Source organism: Mastacembelus armatus, chromosome 5 (assembly GCF_900324485.2).
Source record: "Mastacembelus armatus chromosome 5, fMasArm1.2, whole genome shotgun sequence".
Taxonomy (NCBI): domain Eukaryota; kingdom Metazoa; phylum Chordata; class Actinopteri; order Synbranchiformes; family Mastacembelidae; genus Mastacembelus; species Mastacembelus armatus.
The window spans coordinates 9,003,821-9,021,989 of NC_046637.1; the positions used below are offsets into that span (position 1 = coordinate 9,003,821).

At 38.7% G+C, this 18,169-nt stretch overlaps 1 protein-coding gene across 2 annotated transcripts in view; it reads left to right on the forward strand.

Annotated features, from left to right (window-relative positions):
• Positions 1-18,169, forward strand: part of ppp1r16b (protein phosphatase 1, regulatory subunit 16B) — a 64,520-nt gene that overhangs the window by 36,639 nt on the left and 9,712 nt on the right. For both annotated transcript variants that reach the window (XM_026307694.1, XM_026307695.1), the window contains exons 3-5: positions 7,551-7,621; positions 15,303-15,448; positions 17,169-17,272. In XM_026307694.1, coding sequence (XP_026163479.1) covers positions 7,551-7,621; positions 15,303-15,448; positions 17,169-17,272 — 321 coding nt within the window. The remainder of the gene's footprint in view (positions 1-7,550; positions 7,622-15,302; positions 15,449-17,168; positions 17,273-18,169) is intronic.

The following is an 18,169-nucleotide window of genomic DNA, read 5'->3' on the forward strand; positions in this document are numbered from 1 at the left end:
ACAAAGAGAAATACTTTGGAAAGAAAATCAATTCTCCACTTGGATTTCCTTGCATCTGAACTCCCAAATCCCCTCTCATATCGCATTCCTCGCTTGATCCTCACTTCGCCAGGGATTCCACCTTATCAGTGGCCATTGGCTGTGCAATATGAGTCCACAGGGGTACTTGTACAAGAGACTCAATTTCACAATGTGATCTGATACGGTCTATAATAACTCTCACTCAATGTGTATGGTGTGGTACAGTAACTGACAGCATAAAGCAGGCTTTTAAAAAGACATATTTAAAATTCAGTGTCTGAATTTGACTTTGTTAGGTTAAATCCAAGTTTGCCTGAAGGTTAGAAAGCTGCGGTGACATAATCTGATATGAACTGACCCTTCAGTGTCAACAGGTATATGAAATACATCATAGAACCATGTCTGTGGAGCAGGTATATGAAATCACAGCTTCACAGATTATTTACATCAAAACAATATATATTTTTTTTAGGAAATAAAGCTGCCTAATACTGATCCTTAACCACAAAGCTATGTAGTGTACAGTTCTTACTTAAACATGACGGAAACGTTCTGTCTAATGCATGATTACAAGGTGATATCTGTAACAACAGCACATTCGTTAAAACAAAGCTAAAGAGCCAACTTAGTGGTTCTGTGAGACTGTACTCAGGCATATATCAGTACTTCGAACAGTGCTAACACTAAAATTTAGCAGGCATATTGTTTACCATGTTCATCGGTCGAGACTGATGAGAACATCATTACTTTTGGTATTTGGTCGTAAACCACAATATTAAATTTTGACCTGAAGATAGTGCACCATTAAGTAAAAATGCGATTACTCCATTTGTCACTTTTATTTTGATAGGTGCACACTACAGTATAAAAGTTTTTACAGTTGTAATAAGAGCAGTCATAGAAAACTATAGAATAGTATTCATACCTTGGTTCTACTTCAGAGTCCACATTACTGTTTGTATTAAAAAAATCTTATCAATCTCTAGCTTTCAGGAACGCTGTGACCTAAATAACTGTTATATGTTCTATGCTCATTCACTTGGGATTTGTTTCCACACACGCACACACTCAGAATTGTTGAGGCACTGTAAGATAACAGGAAGGAAGGGTGGGTTTCTCTTCCTGTGGTGCTGTTTGTTGATGTATCTTTTATCTTTTGGGAAGCATCTCGTCCAGCTCCATCTCCTCCCTCAATGGGAATTTATGGGACCTGCCCAGGAAGACATGCTTGAGATTTCTGCAGCTTTACTGGCTTGTGTGGTGATAGATAATCACCACGGTGACCCGTCAATGTAATGGATTGCTTTTTAAAGATTTTTGTGTTTGCGTATTTACATGGACCGACTGGGTGGTGGTACAGAGAGATAGGAATCACATTCATTGTGTTCGTGTTGCTAGCTCCAACTCTGTTTTACTGTCCCCTCTTTTCCTTTGCATCCTTTGGTCCCATAGCATCTGTCTGTGTGATGCTTAACAATGCAAATAGAACTGTAATGTTCAGTCAGTTAGTAGACTTACAGAAAATTTGTGTTGATTATTTTGATCATATAGTGTTGTTTGCCACACCTCTGCTTAAGCTGATTGAAGCTACTAATTGACATTTTATCAGTGTTTGTAATTGTACAGATTTCCGAGGTTCAGGCATCATTAGTCTCTCCCCTGTGGAAGCTAATGTGTCCAAAAAGTTATGTTAATTACATTGTGTTAATTAGTTTTTGCCTCTGAAAGGATTTTGTTTGTCTGTTGTTTTTAGTTTTAATGTGTGCTCTGTGTTTTCCATTTCAAATGACATGATGTTTCAGCCATAAATCTTTTAGCAGGGTGGGATTGTGTTTGAACTGTGTCATTTATGAGTTCCTACTGTATATGCGTATGCTCACCATGTTTTGTTCTACATTCTGGGCACTGAAACCTGTTTATACAGTGAAACGTGGGGAGTAACAGAGTAAGGTTTAGTTTACAGTAAGGGTTAGGGTTAGGCAGGTAGTGGTTATGGTTAAGGTTAGGGCCAGTCACTAGAAAATGAACGTAAGAAAATGTAATGCCCCCACAAAAAATGGAAATGTGTGAGAGAGACAGATCGAGAGACAAACAAAATCAGAGCTTTGCCCTAGAGGGTTTTTTTTTTAAACTCACATACATACATAAATGCACCGTATAGCAACACATACTGTAAATAAATACAACTGAAAAGAAAAAAGGAATGCATTTATATGCAAAACTAAAATATTCTGTTATTTGAAATTTAATAAATATTCCTACTAACACTGGGACTGACTGCTTTTCTGTACAATATAAAGTGTGCAGGAACATTCGTGATTAGATTTGCTGAGAAAATTTAATTTGTTTCTGTTTGGCGATAATGTCTGCTCACTTTTTTTCCATTATAAAGGAATAAAAAAAATATTTCAGGTCTTTCAACAGAAAAATTGATTCTAAAGTTGCCTTGGTACAGATGCATTTGTATGTCTGCATCTGTATGAGAGGTTTTGACATGATAAAGGGCCCTATCATTCTGAAAAAAAAAACATTCTTGCTCTGTCATATACACACTTTGGTGTGTGTATGCTCATGCACACGCAACATATTGTAACTGCAGAATATTACATTAAAGGCAAGTAACTTGAATTTCATAAGCACTTTATTGAATGTTGTTTAGACAAACTGGTTCAGACAGACTACAGATCGAAAACAAAAACCAAATATCCCACCCAGACATGAAAAAAGGCAAACAACAAACCACAATATAAAATATGCATTAAGAATAGAAAGAAAACAGAGCAATAGAAACCTTCATCAATATTAAGAACACAACTTTATGACAGTGTATTTTTCAAAGTGGCCTCTTTCTCTTATAGCTGTTTACAAATCTCCCATTACTGCTCTCTTCTTTACATCGTTGGATACATCACACGCCATAACTCAAATCCATTTCATCTTAACTAATGCATCGATGGCCATACTTTTTTTTTTTTTTTTTTTTTTTTTTTTTAAAACAGGGAAAGCAATTCAGCACCAATGCATATATTTTATTGCCTGACTGAAAGCAATCAAATATTGAGCTGTTTGTTGGTGAACGTGTCTGTGCTGCCTGCATTCGTTAATCTCACTCTGGTTTCCAGCACATATTTTAAAATGTATAATTTCCAGCCTGAAGAGCAGGCAGAGCAATTTGGCTTCTGCTTCTGACAGACACCATTAGACAACTGTCACCTTCTGATTGCTTTTTCAGTCTCAAACAATGGGACAAAATGTGTTTTATATCGTTGTGTGCATGGTCAATATGTTCATGCGGAAGAAAACATACACACACCTGAGGGTTTCCCATGTGAATGAGATATGACGTGCAATGGTTTGTTGATGCAACCCCAGTCAGTATTTAATAGATATTAATTAGTAAGGCGTTCCAGCAAAGAAGTGAAAAGGGTCATTTTTATTTAGTGCTGGTGCTCGTGGAGACCGTCTTTCATCCTGATTTATTTATTTTTACCTCATTGTTCTACTTAATACAAAAGTGCAAACCTCTGGATTGTTTTCAGTTATGCTACAATATAGTTTTATTCAGGCTACATGCAACAGAAATGAGATTTTTGTTATCTGATCAGAGCAAAGGAGCTTTTGGAAAATTGAATTTTTGTTTTATTTACATATATTTTTCAGGACTAGAGGTTATTTAGTTTTGTGAGATTGGTGAGATTTCAGATCCTCAAACCTTTTAGGCAACCTTTCAGGCCTACTGTAGTAGTAGCACTGCAACTACTTGCTGAGTTTTCTTTTTATGTAAGTTGCTGAAACGTGTTCTTGTTTGTCTTTCTTTACGGGTTTGTGTTGAACTCCTTTCTGGGAGATTAATGTTGGTGTAAACTAGTTAGCCAGAAATGCTAACACATACATATCTTACATTAGAGCAAATAAACACATTGGTTTTCAAAAGGCTAAGAGAAATACACTACCCTTCAAACTCTTTAAATGCCTTGTATCTCTTAAGACAGCCATTCACTCTGCTTCGACGTGTATATAATGTCTCCCAAGAGGCCTTGAGATGAGCAAGCGTAAGAGACAGAGTGACAGGATATTATGTCTGCACCACTCTACAGAAAGCTCTATGTGGTCACATCCAACCTTGGCGAGCCAGTCTGTGTAAAAGAGCCAGTTTCATAATAAGCTTGACAGGTGCAATACTGAAGTAGAAGTCAACTGTTAATTTGCTCTACAGAGAGTTTTGTTTTACATGCTCTAAGCCATACACCCTCAGTGGAGATAATGTTTGTTACAGTACAATGCATCTGGAGTAGTGATGGATCACTTTGGATGGATCACTTTTTTTTCCTTCTTCTTCTTTTTTTTTAACATGTCCATGTATGTGTTTATCTTACTGCAGACATAAAATTACCAGTAAAGTTGAAGCTGCTGATGTTCAGTTTCTATAAAGACATTTTAAGTACTGTATTATATATAAAAGAGGTTCTTAAATATTTTTGGACAGAAGAAACACGAAGTTATTTAAAATAAGTATGTTTTACTGATGTGTCTTTCTACAAAACACTGAATTACCACTAGCTGCCGGGCTGCGTGACTGTAGCTGAACTCTGACATTGTTGCATGTGAGAGAAGAACAAAGGTGAATGTTGGATGGTGAAATCAATAAAAATCTGTTCTTGACCTCCTGAAACTCACTCATTAAACCTCCTGAGCTGTCACATCCAGACGGTGACTCATGAGTGTGGTAATTCGATTGCTGCAGTAAATTAAGTAGCAACAATGAAAAGGTTAAATCTGTCTTGAAGTTGGAACAGTGTAAATTAGACACTTATTACATTTACATTGTTCATGGTGACGAATGCATCTCAGGAACTCTGTCTTTGATGGATCCTGAATGCATTTATATCTGGATGTCAGTTTTTTTTTCTCTCTGTTTCAAGAGTTTCTTTTAAATATAAAATGAAAAAAAATGTTTACCAACACAACTTGTCTGGCTTTGTCATAAAAGCAAATTCAGTACCTAAACCTTTATTGTCCTGAATTAATCATTTTATTGACCTTGGGTCTCCTTAATGCTTTAAAATAATATTGTGTGACTGGTAGAGATATACTGTGGCTGTTTAAACCCCCTTTTAAACTTATTTCTTTCTCTTTTTGTAAATTTATTTGTCTCTTCCTCAGGACTTAGAACAGTGACAAATTTGTCGCTTAATTTGTTGCGTAGTAGGAAGGTTTCTTATGTAGCAGCTTTGTTGTATTGTTGTGGTATGAATCAGACTGAGCTCTTTTTGGTGGAGATGACTGAATGAATAGAACAGAAAAAAAATTAAAGCTATTTATAGTTCTACAACTCACCATATGTAGGCTATGCTGAAAATTTACAATAGAGAAATAAATTTAAATACCACAGTAACTTAATGAGTCAAAAATGAACAGAGCATATTGTGGTTTCCTTGGGGCGAAAGGAAATAAAACTAGTCAGTTATTTTTTGGAAACCCTAAATAGTTTATTTAAATACAGCGTTCAAGCCAATTTAAATTCAATTATAAGCTCCTTAGGCAACTAAACATGACATTTAGAAGGGCCGTTGAAAAACCTTTGTGTCTAATTACAAGAAAATCACAAAAGATGCAACTTATGCCAGCTGCAAATGTGATGTTAGTACTACAGTCCCTCAGAGATGTTGTTTACAATCGAGGCTGTATGCTGTTCATTTGCAATACAGCTCTCCAAGTACATAGGGGAAAGCAGAGATGGTGGCTGACATTTACCACATGCAGTCAGACTGTGTTTGAACTGTATAACCCTGGGTCCATTTCTCTCAGCACTCACTGTAATGTCTCACTTTTTCCCTCTTGTGTATGAACAGGGAACCGTCACCTTTGGCAGCTGCGGCAGCTCATTCTGTTTGGTTTTGGTTTGGTGGCCTTAGACTTTAAAGACTGCTGTTGTAGAAGTGACTCTGTAGATGATTGTGATTATACTGAAAATGTTCTGCCAAGGTGAAACATCACAGATGTCAACAGTGATGCCTTACAGAAGCCTAACAGAGGTCTCAAAGATGCAGAAGTAAGGCAGTTGTATAATGGAGTAGAGCTGGTGATTGCTGCACTCTCATTGTTCTACATTGTTGTAGAAAAATAAACAGCACTTCCAGAGCCACTGTCCATAAGTCAAACAACCTTATAACCTTTCTGTTGTTTTTCATCAGATTCAGCTTGTTGTCATGGCCTACCTCTGTAGCTTACATCTGCTCCATTGTCTTCATTAGCTGTCACATAAAAATGCTGTTCATATCATGGGCACTCCTCTGGGAACTCAGTGTTCTTAACTTTTTAAAGATTTCTACCTGAAGAAGGCAGGTGTAGTTTCCCAAAATACATACAATCCATCTGCCATTGCAGCTGCATGTAAAGAAAGAGCCATATAAATGGATAATACAGTGTAAAGTGAATCAATGAAGCATGACTAAGCTGCTGCTGCTGCTGCTGCTGCTGCTGCTCTGCTAATGTGCTCCTTTATGTAGTAGGCTCACAGCTAACAATTATTAATTAAACTGCTGATTATTTTGATCATTTGTTCGTTAAAAACAATTATTATCCCACGTCTTGTTTTGAACAACCAACAATCCAAAAGCTGAAGATGTTCAAGTATGATTCGCTTGTGACTTTTAAATGTGCATAAATGTGATGTATGACCACTGTTCTGTCAGTTAAGGGACCAGATGTGATAACTATCATTCCAAATCTTTCTCATCTCTCTTTCAACACTCAGCATTTTTTTTTTTTAATCTCTGTTACAAAGGCAGATATGACATCACTGCCAAAAACAAGGGATAATAATGACGTGACCCTTAGTATCACTGCAGCTTCCTGCTCAGAACATCGGTTTTAGCAGTCAGGCAGCTGTCCAGTGTCCAGACCGCAAAAGCTGATATTTTCTAAATTCCGGTCTGGGCAGAGGGTTTATCTGTTTGGACCATGAGGCAGACAAACAGTGTAATCCCAAGCATCATTACATCATCCATCACCAATCCTTCGTACCTCACCTCACCTCACCCCTCACCCACCTTTCATCCAATATTTCCATGGTCATTTGGGTAACATCCCCAGGAGGATGATAATTTGAGAGATTGAAGTCCCTGCGTGGGTGCGTCACAGCAGTGCAGTGTGATTAACAGATTGCATATTAAATGGTGATGTCATGGATGTCACAGAAGGTTAAGCCGTGCTACACCTGTGGGCTGCGTGAGCAATTAAAAGGAACTGAATTATGTGGAATCTGGCTACACTTTTATCCTAAGTCTGTGTTTTGTTGCAGCGGATCACCCCATCCTTTCTGAAATATTAAACTGAACTGTCGTACCATGTGTGCCTCTTACCTCGCATTTTCAGTTCTGAGCAAGTGAAATGTGCAAAATAGTGAGACCTCTAAATTTTGTTTAATTTATGAAATGAAAATGCAGATAAGCCATTATTTAGATAGAAATGGTACCAGTGCATTTAAATTTTTTTCCTCATTGTCTTTTTTTTTTTTCCTCCATCAGTTCGTTACCTCCTGAAGAACAATGTGAGTCCAGACCTCTGCAATGAAGATGGTCTCACAGCCCTGCATCAGGTACGACTGTCAGACTGTGTGTGTTCAGGTCTCTTGATGCTTGATTTTTCTGATGTGTCTCTCTGTCAATATTCTTCCTTGGAGCTGGGCACTGACTGATCAATGTCTCATCTCAAACTGAAAGTAATAAAAGTAACTAGATTATTAGTTGCATGTCAGACGTCAAGAATATATTAAAACATCTCGAGCTTGAGCCCGTCCGGCTTCAGTGTTAAATGCTTTGAACAGCAAACTCATCATGCATTGTCCATTTATTCAAAAATATAACACTGTTTTTAATTCCACTAAACGAAATGCTGTGGATTTCCTGAGTAAAAAGAACAGTAGAAAAATTGAACTCATTTTCTGTATGATTTTGATGCACACAGTACAAATCCCTTTTGGTGGACATAATTTGTAATGTATTATTTTTCAAATGGTGCTTGACCTGCCCTTTCCCAGTCTTATTTTTAAACGTTTATTAGCCAAGTCCTACTTTACCATCACCATCTTAGTCTTAGGTGAAATAAAATTCATTTCCTTGTGTGATTAGTTGGCCAGACCAGGAATTAAAGGCCTTGTGCAGGAGCAGGAGAGAGTGTTGAGGTTTTCTGACACTGTAAAAATGACTTTTCATAGTAAGGAAATGAGTCCGGTATTAGGGAAATTAGTTCATTTTGATGTAGGAAATTGATATGGGAGATCAGACCTATTTTCACATGCTAACTAGAGCCATTACTGCCATCAAGACTTCTATCTCTACCAAATCACTTTTCACTAGAAACTGTTTGTAATCATTATGTTATGCATGTCTCATTAGAACACAACAAAGGTTTTGTACATCTTCCATCTAATGTGTAGCTAGTTCCTGTCTTTGTACAGGAAACGTTTGTTTTCATTCTAGATAACCTGAAACTACATGTTTCCCAAGTACAACTATCAAAAGAAATGTCTCACTTCCTGGGTCTAGAGCTGCACTTTATTATTCCAGACAAACCAAGCAGAAAGGATGTTATATTTTGGGTAACTGCTGATTACTCAGCCAGCAGACTGTCCAGCATCTTTATTGGCAGAGAAGTGTAACACGGAGCTTTCTTAACTTATGAACTGGAGTTACATTTTTGTATTAAATACACAAACCTCGCTGTGCTTTCAAGAAAAATTATTTCATTTTTCAGGATGTGATGCTCATTACCTCTGCCTTTTATCCTTCCTCTTTTCTCGTTTGTCTCTCTCTACAGTTGTGCTGTACCTCTGACAGTTTGTGCCCTTTCTCCTTCTTTTGCCTTTTTTTGCTGTGCCTCAGCTAACACAGCCATCTCTCTTGCCCTCCTGGCTGCTTAAAGCCTAATATTCGAACACCTGCAGGGAAGCAGAGAAATGAAGAGAGGAAGAGAAAATTGAAGTCCGTCAGTCACCACCGGAGTGGCTGGTATTTTAAAAGCTGTGGACCATTAGGTGCCAAGAGATCAGATTGACCTTTTGGCTCTGAATGTGTGTCTACCTGATAATCTGCTATTTCGATGGGTCAGCCTGCACAGTGTCTTTGGGATGAGACCTTTTCACTTGTGCTACAATTTGACAAATGCCACCATACACACAGACAGACAGGGACACAATGCAGAAGCACACATGGGGAATAAATGCATGTACTATACACAGAAAACTGCCCTGTTGCCAGAAGCTAGAATAACAGATAGAAAGATAGATAATGAAAAAAAGAGATGAGTGAGATATCAGATAATAGGTCTTCACACACACACACACACACATACACATATCTGTCAGGGGGTGGTGCAGTATAAATAGAGGAAAGTGGTGGTGATGTTTTTCTTAATGAATTGTCATACCTATCTAGGGTTGGCCTCACCTCCCTGATATGACACATTAATCAATAGATGGCTTTCAGGGGTGCTGTATGTGCCAGAACGTGCCCCCAGACACGTACACGTACACACACCTTCAGTATTTACCGTGTCAGCCCTTGAGAACAAGTTAATGCTTCATAAAAGCACTCTTGATGGTTTTTGTTTTGACAGATGTATCATTTTCTGTATTTATTTTGGAAGATGACATTGGAATGACATGAAGGACAAATGACACCTTGTGCTGTTCGTGTGTGTGTGTGTGTGTGTGTGTGTGAGCTAATTTAAGTTGTTAAAATTTCATTTAGGCACCAATGTGTTGTTGGTTGCTGTTGTAGATATTTTTTGTTGAAGGACACTGTGCTTACCTGCAGCTTCCAGAGGCACCTGTTTTGTTGTCGTCCCGTATTTGGTCGAGTCACAGCTGTTATTTGGTTCTGAGATCTGTTTTGCCCAGTGTGGTTGAGTGGGCATGATGACCCAGAACATCAACAGACAGCTGGAGTCACATTTACTTCAGTGGTTCAGTCGCTGAAATATTTATACAGAGTTGACTGCGACAGGCTGTAATGATCACATGCAGGATTTGATCATGTCAAGCACTCCTGCGTGTGTTTGGATTTCTAATCAGTCATTCAGCTCTTCAATTATTTCAGGTTTCAAGGACTTAGGCCTGCCAGCCTTTCAGTGCCATGTTCTTTACACTTAACTCACAAAATTCAGTAATAACCATGAGAGTAATGTCACTTGCAGCACCTGTGCCATTTCTTATTAAGCAGCTTCCATTTAGATTGTGATTTGATTTAGTGTTGATGCCCTGTATGTTGGGGAGAGACAGAAAAGGAGAGAACTAGACATGCAGCAGTGGTTTAAAAAAGTGTATTCAAACGATGTCACAGCTCAGATTCAATTCATTAGTTCTAATTCTCAACAGCTAAACTTGATATCTTGAGTTTCTTCACCCCAAACCCTTTAGGCTTCATGATTTGCAGTATTAAGTTCTGGTAAAATTTAAGGCCCCTCTAAACCTCTAACCTCCTGCAGTCCCAGATGTATACTCTGCCACCTGCTCTCGGTCCTCCTCGCTTTGACCTCTTCAGTATTTCAGTTTCAGTGCTAGCTCTGTCACTGACAACCGTTCTTGGCACTAATCCTGGTCAAATTTCAGCCACTCAGTCAAAATCTCAGCCTTATTTCCTTGTCATTTTGCTCCTCAACCCAAACCGTGGTCCTCTCAGCCCACTGACGCATCCCGGCAAGACTGTCGCTGTTGTTTTCCAGCCACGCAGACATAAGCTGGTCCTTTGTTTGAGCCACACTCCCATCTTTGTATGAATAGTTTTCATGAAAGTCCCATTATTTCCTTGTTTGTTTCATTGTGCTGTTGCTAGAACAAGCACGGTGGAGGTTGTATCCAGCAGATCTACAGGGGGAGGCTGGGGGCTTAGTGCCTAGTTGGCTTGTTTGTGCAGAGGAAAAGCTAAGACCTTGCACTAGCAGTCAATTAGCAGGTTGGGCTGAAGGTGGGTTATGAGATTACCCTATTTTGTAGCTCGTGGATAAGCCACAGTCTCATAGGTTTTTCTGATAACATCTGTCATGCCAGTGCTGCAGGCTCGAGCTATAGAAATGAGCTAATCCATCAGTGTGTTGTGTGTCTTTGACAAGCTTGTGTAAGTGTCTTGTTGCTGTCAGTTTTATGAGGCTGCTCATTTTTCCTGAATTATATCTTCAAGCTTGCCAATTACCAGACCCAAGACAGAAAATTAAATCCATAACTTGCTCTCTGAATGACCATTTCCAAATAGCAACATGTGCAACTCTCCAATGTAGTATTTTCATATTGCACAAGTGCCGACACAGTAAAAATCAGGAAATGTCTGACTCATTCTCTTCTGTCATTTCCTCTGAATCTGTTTTCTGTTACTCTTTTGACATCATCGACACAGGAACTATTTGTCACAAATAAACCAGCGTCTACAAAGTATTACTTCTGCTTTAGAAGGTCATGTAGACACAACACTCTTCTCATACTGTCGCCTTAATTTCTTCTTCTTTTTTTTTTTCATGCTGCCTGCCTGCTTTTAGTATGATTCTTTTAGTATGATAATGGATGGATAGTTGAGCGAGTATGTATTTTGCACGTGGCATATATCGGAGTTAATTCTTTATTAATGTTTCTGAATGTGGCACAGCCCAATGAGTGATGGCAGTATTTTTAATCCCTCGTATGAAAGCAGGGATTTATTACTTGCAGAACAATTTGAGTAGTAATTTAGAAGTGTGGTGTTTGAACAATGCCACACATTGGCACCTTTTCTGCAGCCTTCTATCCTATTCATACCTGCTGGTACCACTCATCATACTGAATCATTGTACCCAGACAATAAATTTAGATCAGACCTGAATGTAAAAAGATTTTAGATCTTTTTTTTTTTTTTTTTTTTTTTTTCACCTAAACTTAAATGTTACTCATGCTGGTTAGGAAGTCATGTTTCCATTCAATCAGCATTTGTTTTCCATATGCAGGTTTCACCTCTTATCTGTCTTTCTGCTATCTGTTCTCTACATCTGTGCAGTAATTTCAGTTCCTGTCTTATGTTGTATATTAATTTATGTAGCCCCCTCACACTCCCGTCAGAGGCACCTTATCTGAGTGACACTGGCAGTCGAATTAAGAGAACTCCAGAGAATTATGAAAAAGTCATTTTCCGTCTAGTCTAATGATGTTTTTTTTTTTTTGTTTTGTTTTGTTGCTTAAACATTGTGTTTTTTTTTTGGGTAGGAGGAAGGAAGGAGCACAGGTGACTGAGAAGAGATATTGAGGTTTTATTTGAAATCATCTGTCACATTTTGTTGTTTGTCATGAAACTGGATTACACTTGACAGTAATGAAGTCTGAAAAAGCCATTGCTACTATGTTTAGAATTTACAAGTGTATATAATTACTGTTATGTTGTATTGAAAACAGTCTTTCTACTTAGTTTTCCATACTCTTTACTGGTGTGGTTTTTCTGTTAATTGTATAAAATCAATAGAGAGCAGGGACCAAATCGAACCGATGCTTTAATGATGCTGAAGAACAGTCACTTGTTGTGGTTTGCATTTCCCACAGTGACTTTCTAATCTGCTCTCCCATTCTCTTTCTTGGCATTTCTATCCTGTTGATTTATATTCATGTTTGTCTCTTTCTGTGTATTATTGCCTCACTTGCTCTCGCGCCTACTCTGAGATAGAGGAAACCTCTGGAGGTTGCACCTCCCTGTAAATCCATGGAAAAATAAAAATGTTCTCCACATGCACCTCAACTTCTCAAGGTTTATATGGCGAGGATGGTACAATGTTTTCAAAGAAAAGTGAGAGATTTGAGAAGTTCTTCTTGGGAATAGGACATCTTTAGAAGAAGTTCATTACAGCGTCTCAAAATCAAGGGTATTAATCTGGATCCTTTGGATCTGTGCAGATGCTAGATAGCTTTTGTTACAGGCCTCTAATCAGAGACTGAATTTGTACCTGGGCTTCAAGAAGAATACATGTAAATATCTGGTAGTATCCTACTGTATCCAAGATGGAGGCATTGTAAAGAAACGACAACCAGCATTACAATCTTTTTGTCCATCCATCCATCCATCTTCTATACCCGCTTTTCCTGGCTCAGGGTCACGGAGATCTGCTGGAGCCTATCCCAGCTCTCTCTCGGGTGGAAGGCAGGGGTACACCCTGGACAGGTCACCAGTCTGTCGCAGGGCCACATATAGACACACAAAGACAGACAACCTCACACACTCACACTCACTCCTACCGGCAGTTTTAGAGTCACCAATCAACCTAACATGCATGTTTTTGGACTGTGGGAGGAAACCGGAGTACACCCACGCAAGCACAGGGAGAACATGCAAACTCCACACAGAAAGGCCGGGATGCGAACCCACGACTTTCTTGCGGTGAGGCAACAGTGCTAACCACTCCTCCACCATGCTGCCCATCTTTTTGTCATTTATCCATATTAATAATCTTTTTTCAATTTCTAGTCTTGTATTATTCTAGACAAGTCAATGAACTTTCTTTTTGGAAGTCCACTGACTTTTCCCTTGAATTTTGTGGGAGACTTTTTGATATTATCTTTTAATAAGATGAATAATGATGGCCACATATTACTGATGAGGGGAAATGTTTTCTGCCACAGGAAGAAAGGAAGGTTTTTCTAGGGCACTGTGCCATTCTGTTGCCCACAGCTCTAGAAAGGGATTGTCATTAGTTGAACTGCTAACATAAAAATAAATACTGAACTACTAATACTTGAACTACTAAAAGACAAAAGGCTTTTTTATTTTATTGCACAGACAGGTTGTGTATTACCAGCATAGGTAAATGATGAAATAGCCGCATAAAATACTCCCCACTAAGCTTTGAATTAGTGCGAAAAACTCGAGACTCTGTGATATGCTAGCGCTGTAAGTGACATGTCCTGAGTGTACCCTGCCTCCTTCACAATACATGCCTGGATAGGCTACTAGAACCCAGACCCCTAACCAGAAAAAGCACCTTAAAAATGTGTGTAATTTTTTTTTTTTTGGTCCTTTTCTTTCATTTTTCACTTTTTTCTTTCTTTCTGTGATACCAGTCCTTTTTCATTTTCCCTTTTCATTTTAATAAAGTACCTTCAAGCCTCATAATGGGATTAACAACAGTCATTTTGGCAGAGGAGATTATACAGTTGATGAGTACAGATCATTTCACTTTCACTTCAAACCGGAGAGCAGATAAATGACAAAACTCCAGTGGCATCTCACGGAAGTGAAAGCGCTCTTTGGGAAAACCCAGCTGCTTTTCTGGAAAAAGAAAAGAAGCTATAGACTCGAGTGATGGGGGGGTTTATTGACATAAGACAGATGTGATGAACCAGATTCAATCCCACAGCTTTACTTGCATAAATAATAACATAGTCCCTTGCTGAGATACCCCTCTCTCCCAGACTTTGGAAACAAGGCTTTTGTTCTAAATCCTTAAATTTTCTGATTATCCTAGTGTGACACAGTAATCCCATTCTTTAACTTCATGTCTGTTACTTGCAATCTCTCTCGTTGCTGTTGTTCTCTCACGTCTGCTGTCTTGATCTCAGCATGGCACTGCCACACTGGCACCAATTAGCTCTGATGGGGAAAACTGCTGCTTGCTGACAGCAGTTTGATTGGAGGATGGTTTTCATGGAAAAATCTCCTTCCTCCCCACCCTATAATCACACCCAGTTTAACAAGGAAAATACTGTCTGTCCCTCTGTGCTTTTGTCTCCGTCTCTGTGGATGGGTGTGAGTTATGGGTGCATTTCCAGTTTTGTCTCAGGTCCAGGGAACAGCCCACACAGTGACTGAGATGTCAGACTAGATGTGTCCAAATTGGCTCAATGTGTTCTCAGCTCTGCACTCAACAACATGTTCTTAAATGACCTTTCTAGAGATATAGTTTGACTTCATTATGGATTATACTGGTGGTGACAAATGAGTCTCTTTTCATTATTTTCTTGCAGTGATTAAGCTGCTGAAGTGTACATTATCAATCCAGCTCAGCTCAGTTTGTCATAAGATTTAACACATTCATTAATGATCAAGTTGAAAACAGACAGACTTGTTACACTTTCCTTTTCCATCTGATGTATCCTTTCTTTCTGCCTCTGCTTTCCTTCCTTTCTTATGTTTGTTCTGACTCACTTCCTGTCCCCCTTCTTACTCCATCTGTGCCTAGAACTTTTAAGATATCACACCAGCAAGTGTCAGTATCAAAAATTAACACATTTGTTCTCTTTTCCTATCCCTCACCTCCCCATTGTCCTCACGCAGTGTTGTATAGATAACTATGAGGAGATGGTGAAGATCCTGCTGGATCGAGGAGCCAGTGTCAATGCTCAGGATAATGAGCTGTGGACGCCATTGCACGCTGCTGCCACCTGTGGCCATGCAGGGCTGGTAAAGATACTCATTGCACAGTAAGTCACAGACACTACGCCAGTGTTTACTGCAGCATACACTGATGACAAAATCAGATGCAAGAAATAAAAAAAAGTTGATCTGTAAGAAAGTCAGTCAAGTTTGTTTACAGTTTATATTTAACATTTGGATTTGTATCATTAATGAATAATAGTCAATGAATAATCAGAGAGAAGTGGGCAGGAGCCCTTCTTTCCCTTTAAGTCTGAAATTAACAGGCATAAGTTACTGTACACTCAGGCATCATATATTCAGGTCTAAATGCAACCAGATGGCTATAGTAGGCAATCTGGAGGAACCTATGAATTATAGTTTCATTGAATTGAGGGCAAGAGAAATGAGAGTTTTCCCATTTGAAAAACCAATTGAGGGATGCAACCTGGAGAAGAAGAAATTGATAGTAATCTCCCTAGCGGTAGAGAAAATGCCAAGCCCACACCAACAGCAGTGGGGAAAAAACTGCAACATTGTAATAAAGGAAATAAATTCTTAAAAAAAACATATTAGAAAATGAGTTCAAGCCATGGCAGAGAAATGGCATAATTTTTTTTTTTCCAGTTATGTGAAAGAAGCATGTGACAGATTAAGACTGGAAGATATGAGTGAAATCATCATAGTTAAATTAAGGCATATTTTCCAGCTTCAGTGTATTGTACATCATTCAGTGATATGGAAAATTACATATAAAGTCATCAGCTTATTTACAGTGAAGTGTTTCACATCAGCCAAACTGTTCTTTGTTACTGTTAATAAACTGACATTTAATGCAGTTTGTTCAGAACTTTAGTCATTAATTCAGACAAAGTTGATTTGAATTATCTCCCAGTCCCAGGACATTTAATCATTTACAAATGGCACAGAATGAGTTATTAGTCAAATTTGTTATGCAAATGCAGTTAATTCAGCAACACTCACCAGGGTTTTCCAAAGGCAAAAGTGTCCTCTTTATATGACTGCACAAATGCTGTACATATAATCATGTGATCTAGAGTCACGTTTATCTAGGATTTAATTACATTGTCTGACTTAACAGCAAGACCTTATCTGCATGTACAGAGGTGTGCACAGCTGGAGACAAATTAAGATATTGCATGTGAACACACTCATCTCTACTTGTAAACTTCAGGGCTCAGCTGGGGTTTGTACATTATATACACACGCACACGCACACACACACACACAGTGCTGCTATCTGCTGACATGCAGCACTCATCAAGCCACTCATCATATCACTTGGACTCATTATCGACAGTGAAATTACTCATTAAAAAAAACAGAATAATACAAGCCAACTTGTTCTGGATTCAAAGAATGTAATTAGCATCATCAATTAGTGCTTCAACTGAAATTTATTTTCTCATTGCCATCAAACTTTAAGTTATAGATTAGCAGATTTCAACTTTTCTCTCTTTTTTTTTTTATTTGGTGAGGGGTAGAAGGGTTCACACCCGATCAGAATATGTAATAGCATGTAGGTTTTACTGCAATGATTAAAACATTGCTGATGTAAAGAAACATTGTAAAAGAATATGAAAATCCCATAAAATTAGATTTAGCAAGTCAGTATCCAGTCCATTTAGATCACAGATGGTGCCATTAAGTGTAATATTAAACGGCTTTTCCTCTTACTTTTCCTCCGAAGCCTGCCATGGGTATTGTCCAATTAGAACATTTATTAACTCTGAGAATTTATATCCCACATCTGCTCATCTCCCACAGTGGGGCAGATCTGCTGGCAGTCAACTCTGATGGGAACATGCCCTATGATTTGTGTGAAGATGACCCCACACTGGACATCATTGAGACGGCTATGGCCAACAGAGGTAAGGCACAATATAAATGTTTGAAGGCACACCTGCAGATCCTGGGATCCCTGGACAAAATCTTTGGGACTCTAGTTCTTAATAAATAATAACGGGATTTTAGCCTCTCCTTGTAGAGTAATTATAATACTTCAATGTTATCCCAGCTTGGTCTAATTTACACCCGTGCTCTTATACTGCCGCAGGCTTTCTAGTCCGTAATGAACCTTATTCAGTGTTGCTGTATTTCTCAACCTTGCTGTTCTGGCACATACATGGTTAACAAGGCTAACTGGCAGATTTGCCACTTAATATTTTAGCCATTTGTTACATCAGTGAGTCCTCGATTGTAGACAGAAGCTGCATGAAAGATCTGTTTTTTAAAGTTTCCTTAAACTTTGCAGCAAGGTAAGTGAACTCGATGCTCCTGGCAGGCTTCTGCCGAGGAAGATGGCAACAAGGCTGTGATCTCAGTAAACGCTTAGTGTCCCTCATAGTTTCAGGATTGGCACAGGATTGTCCACAGTAATCTCTCCCCCAATAGGATGCCTCACTATATAATCATAGTGTGCCAGTGTAAACAGAAACAGTCAGTATAGTTTGTCTGTGCAGTGCAAAGTTACGCTGTGTTTTAGATTTGGTAGCATTTCTCTCTTAGCGTGCTTACGTTCAACCTTCTCAACCCAAGCTCTTACTTTGTTTGTAGTAAACTGTTACATCTATGAGCTTGTGTGTACGTGCACCAAGTTTGCAACAATGCTGCAAAGTTAAGTGGCTGCAGGGGGGGTTTGAGTTTAGGGATAGATTGATGTAGGAATGCCCAGACTCACTGCTAAAATGTGGCTGGTTTAAAGCAATGCTGTTGTGAAAGATGATTATTCATTTTATGATTGAATTAATCAAGCCATAGCAAAGATT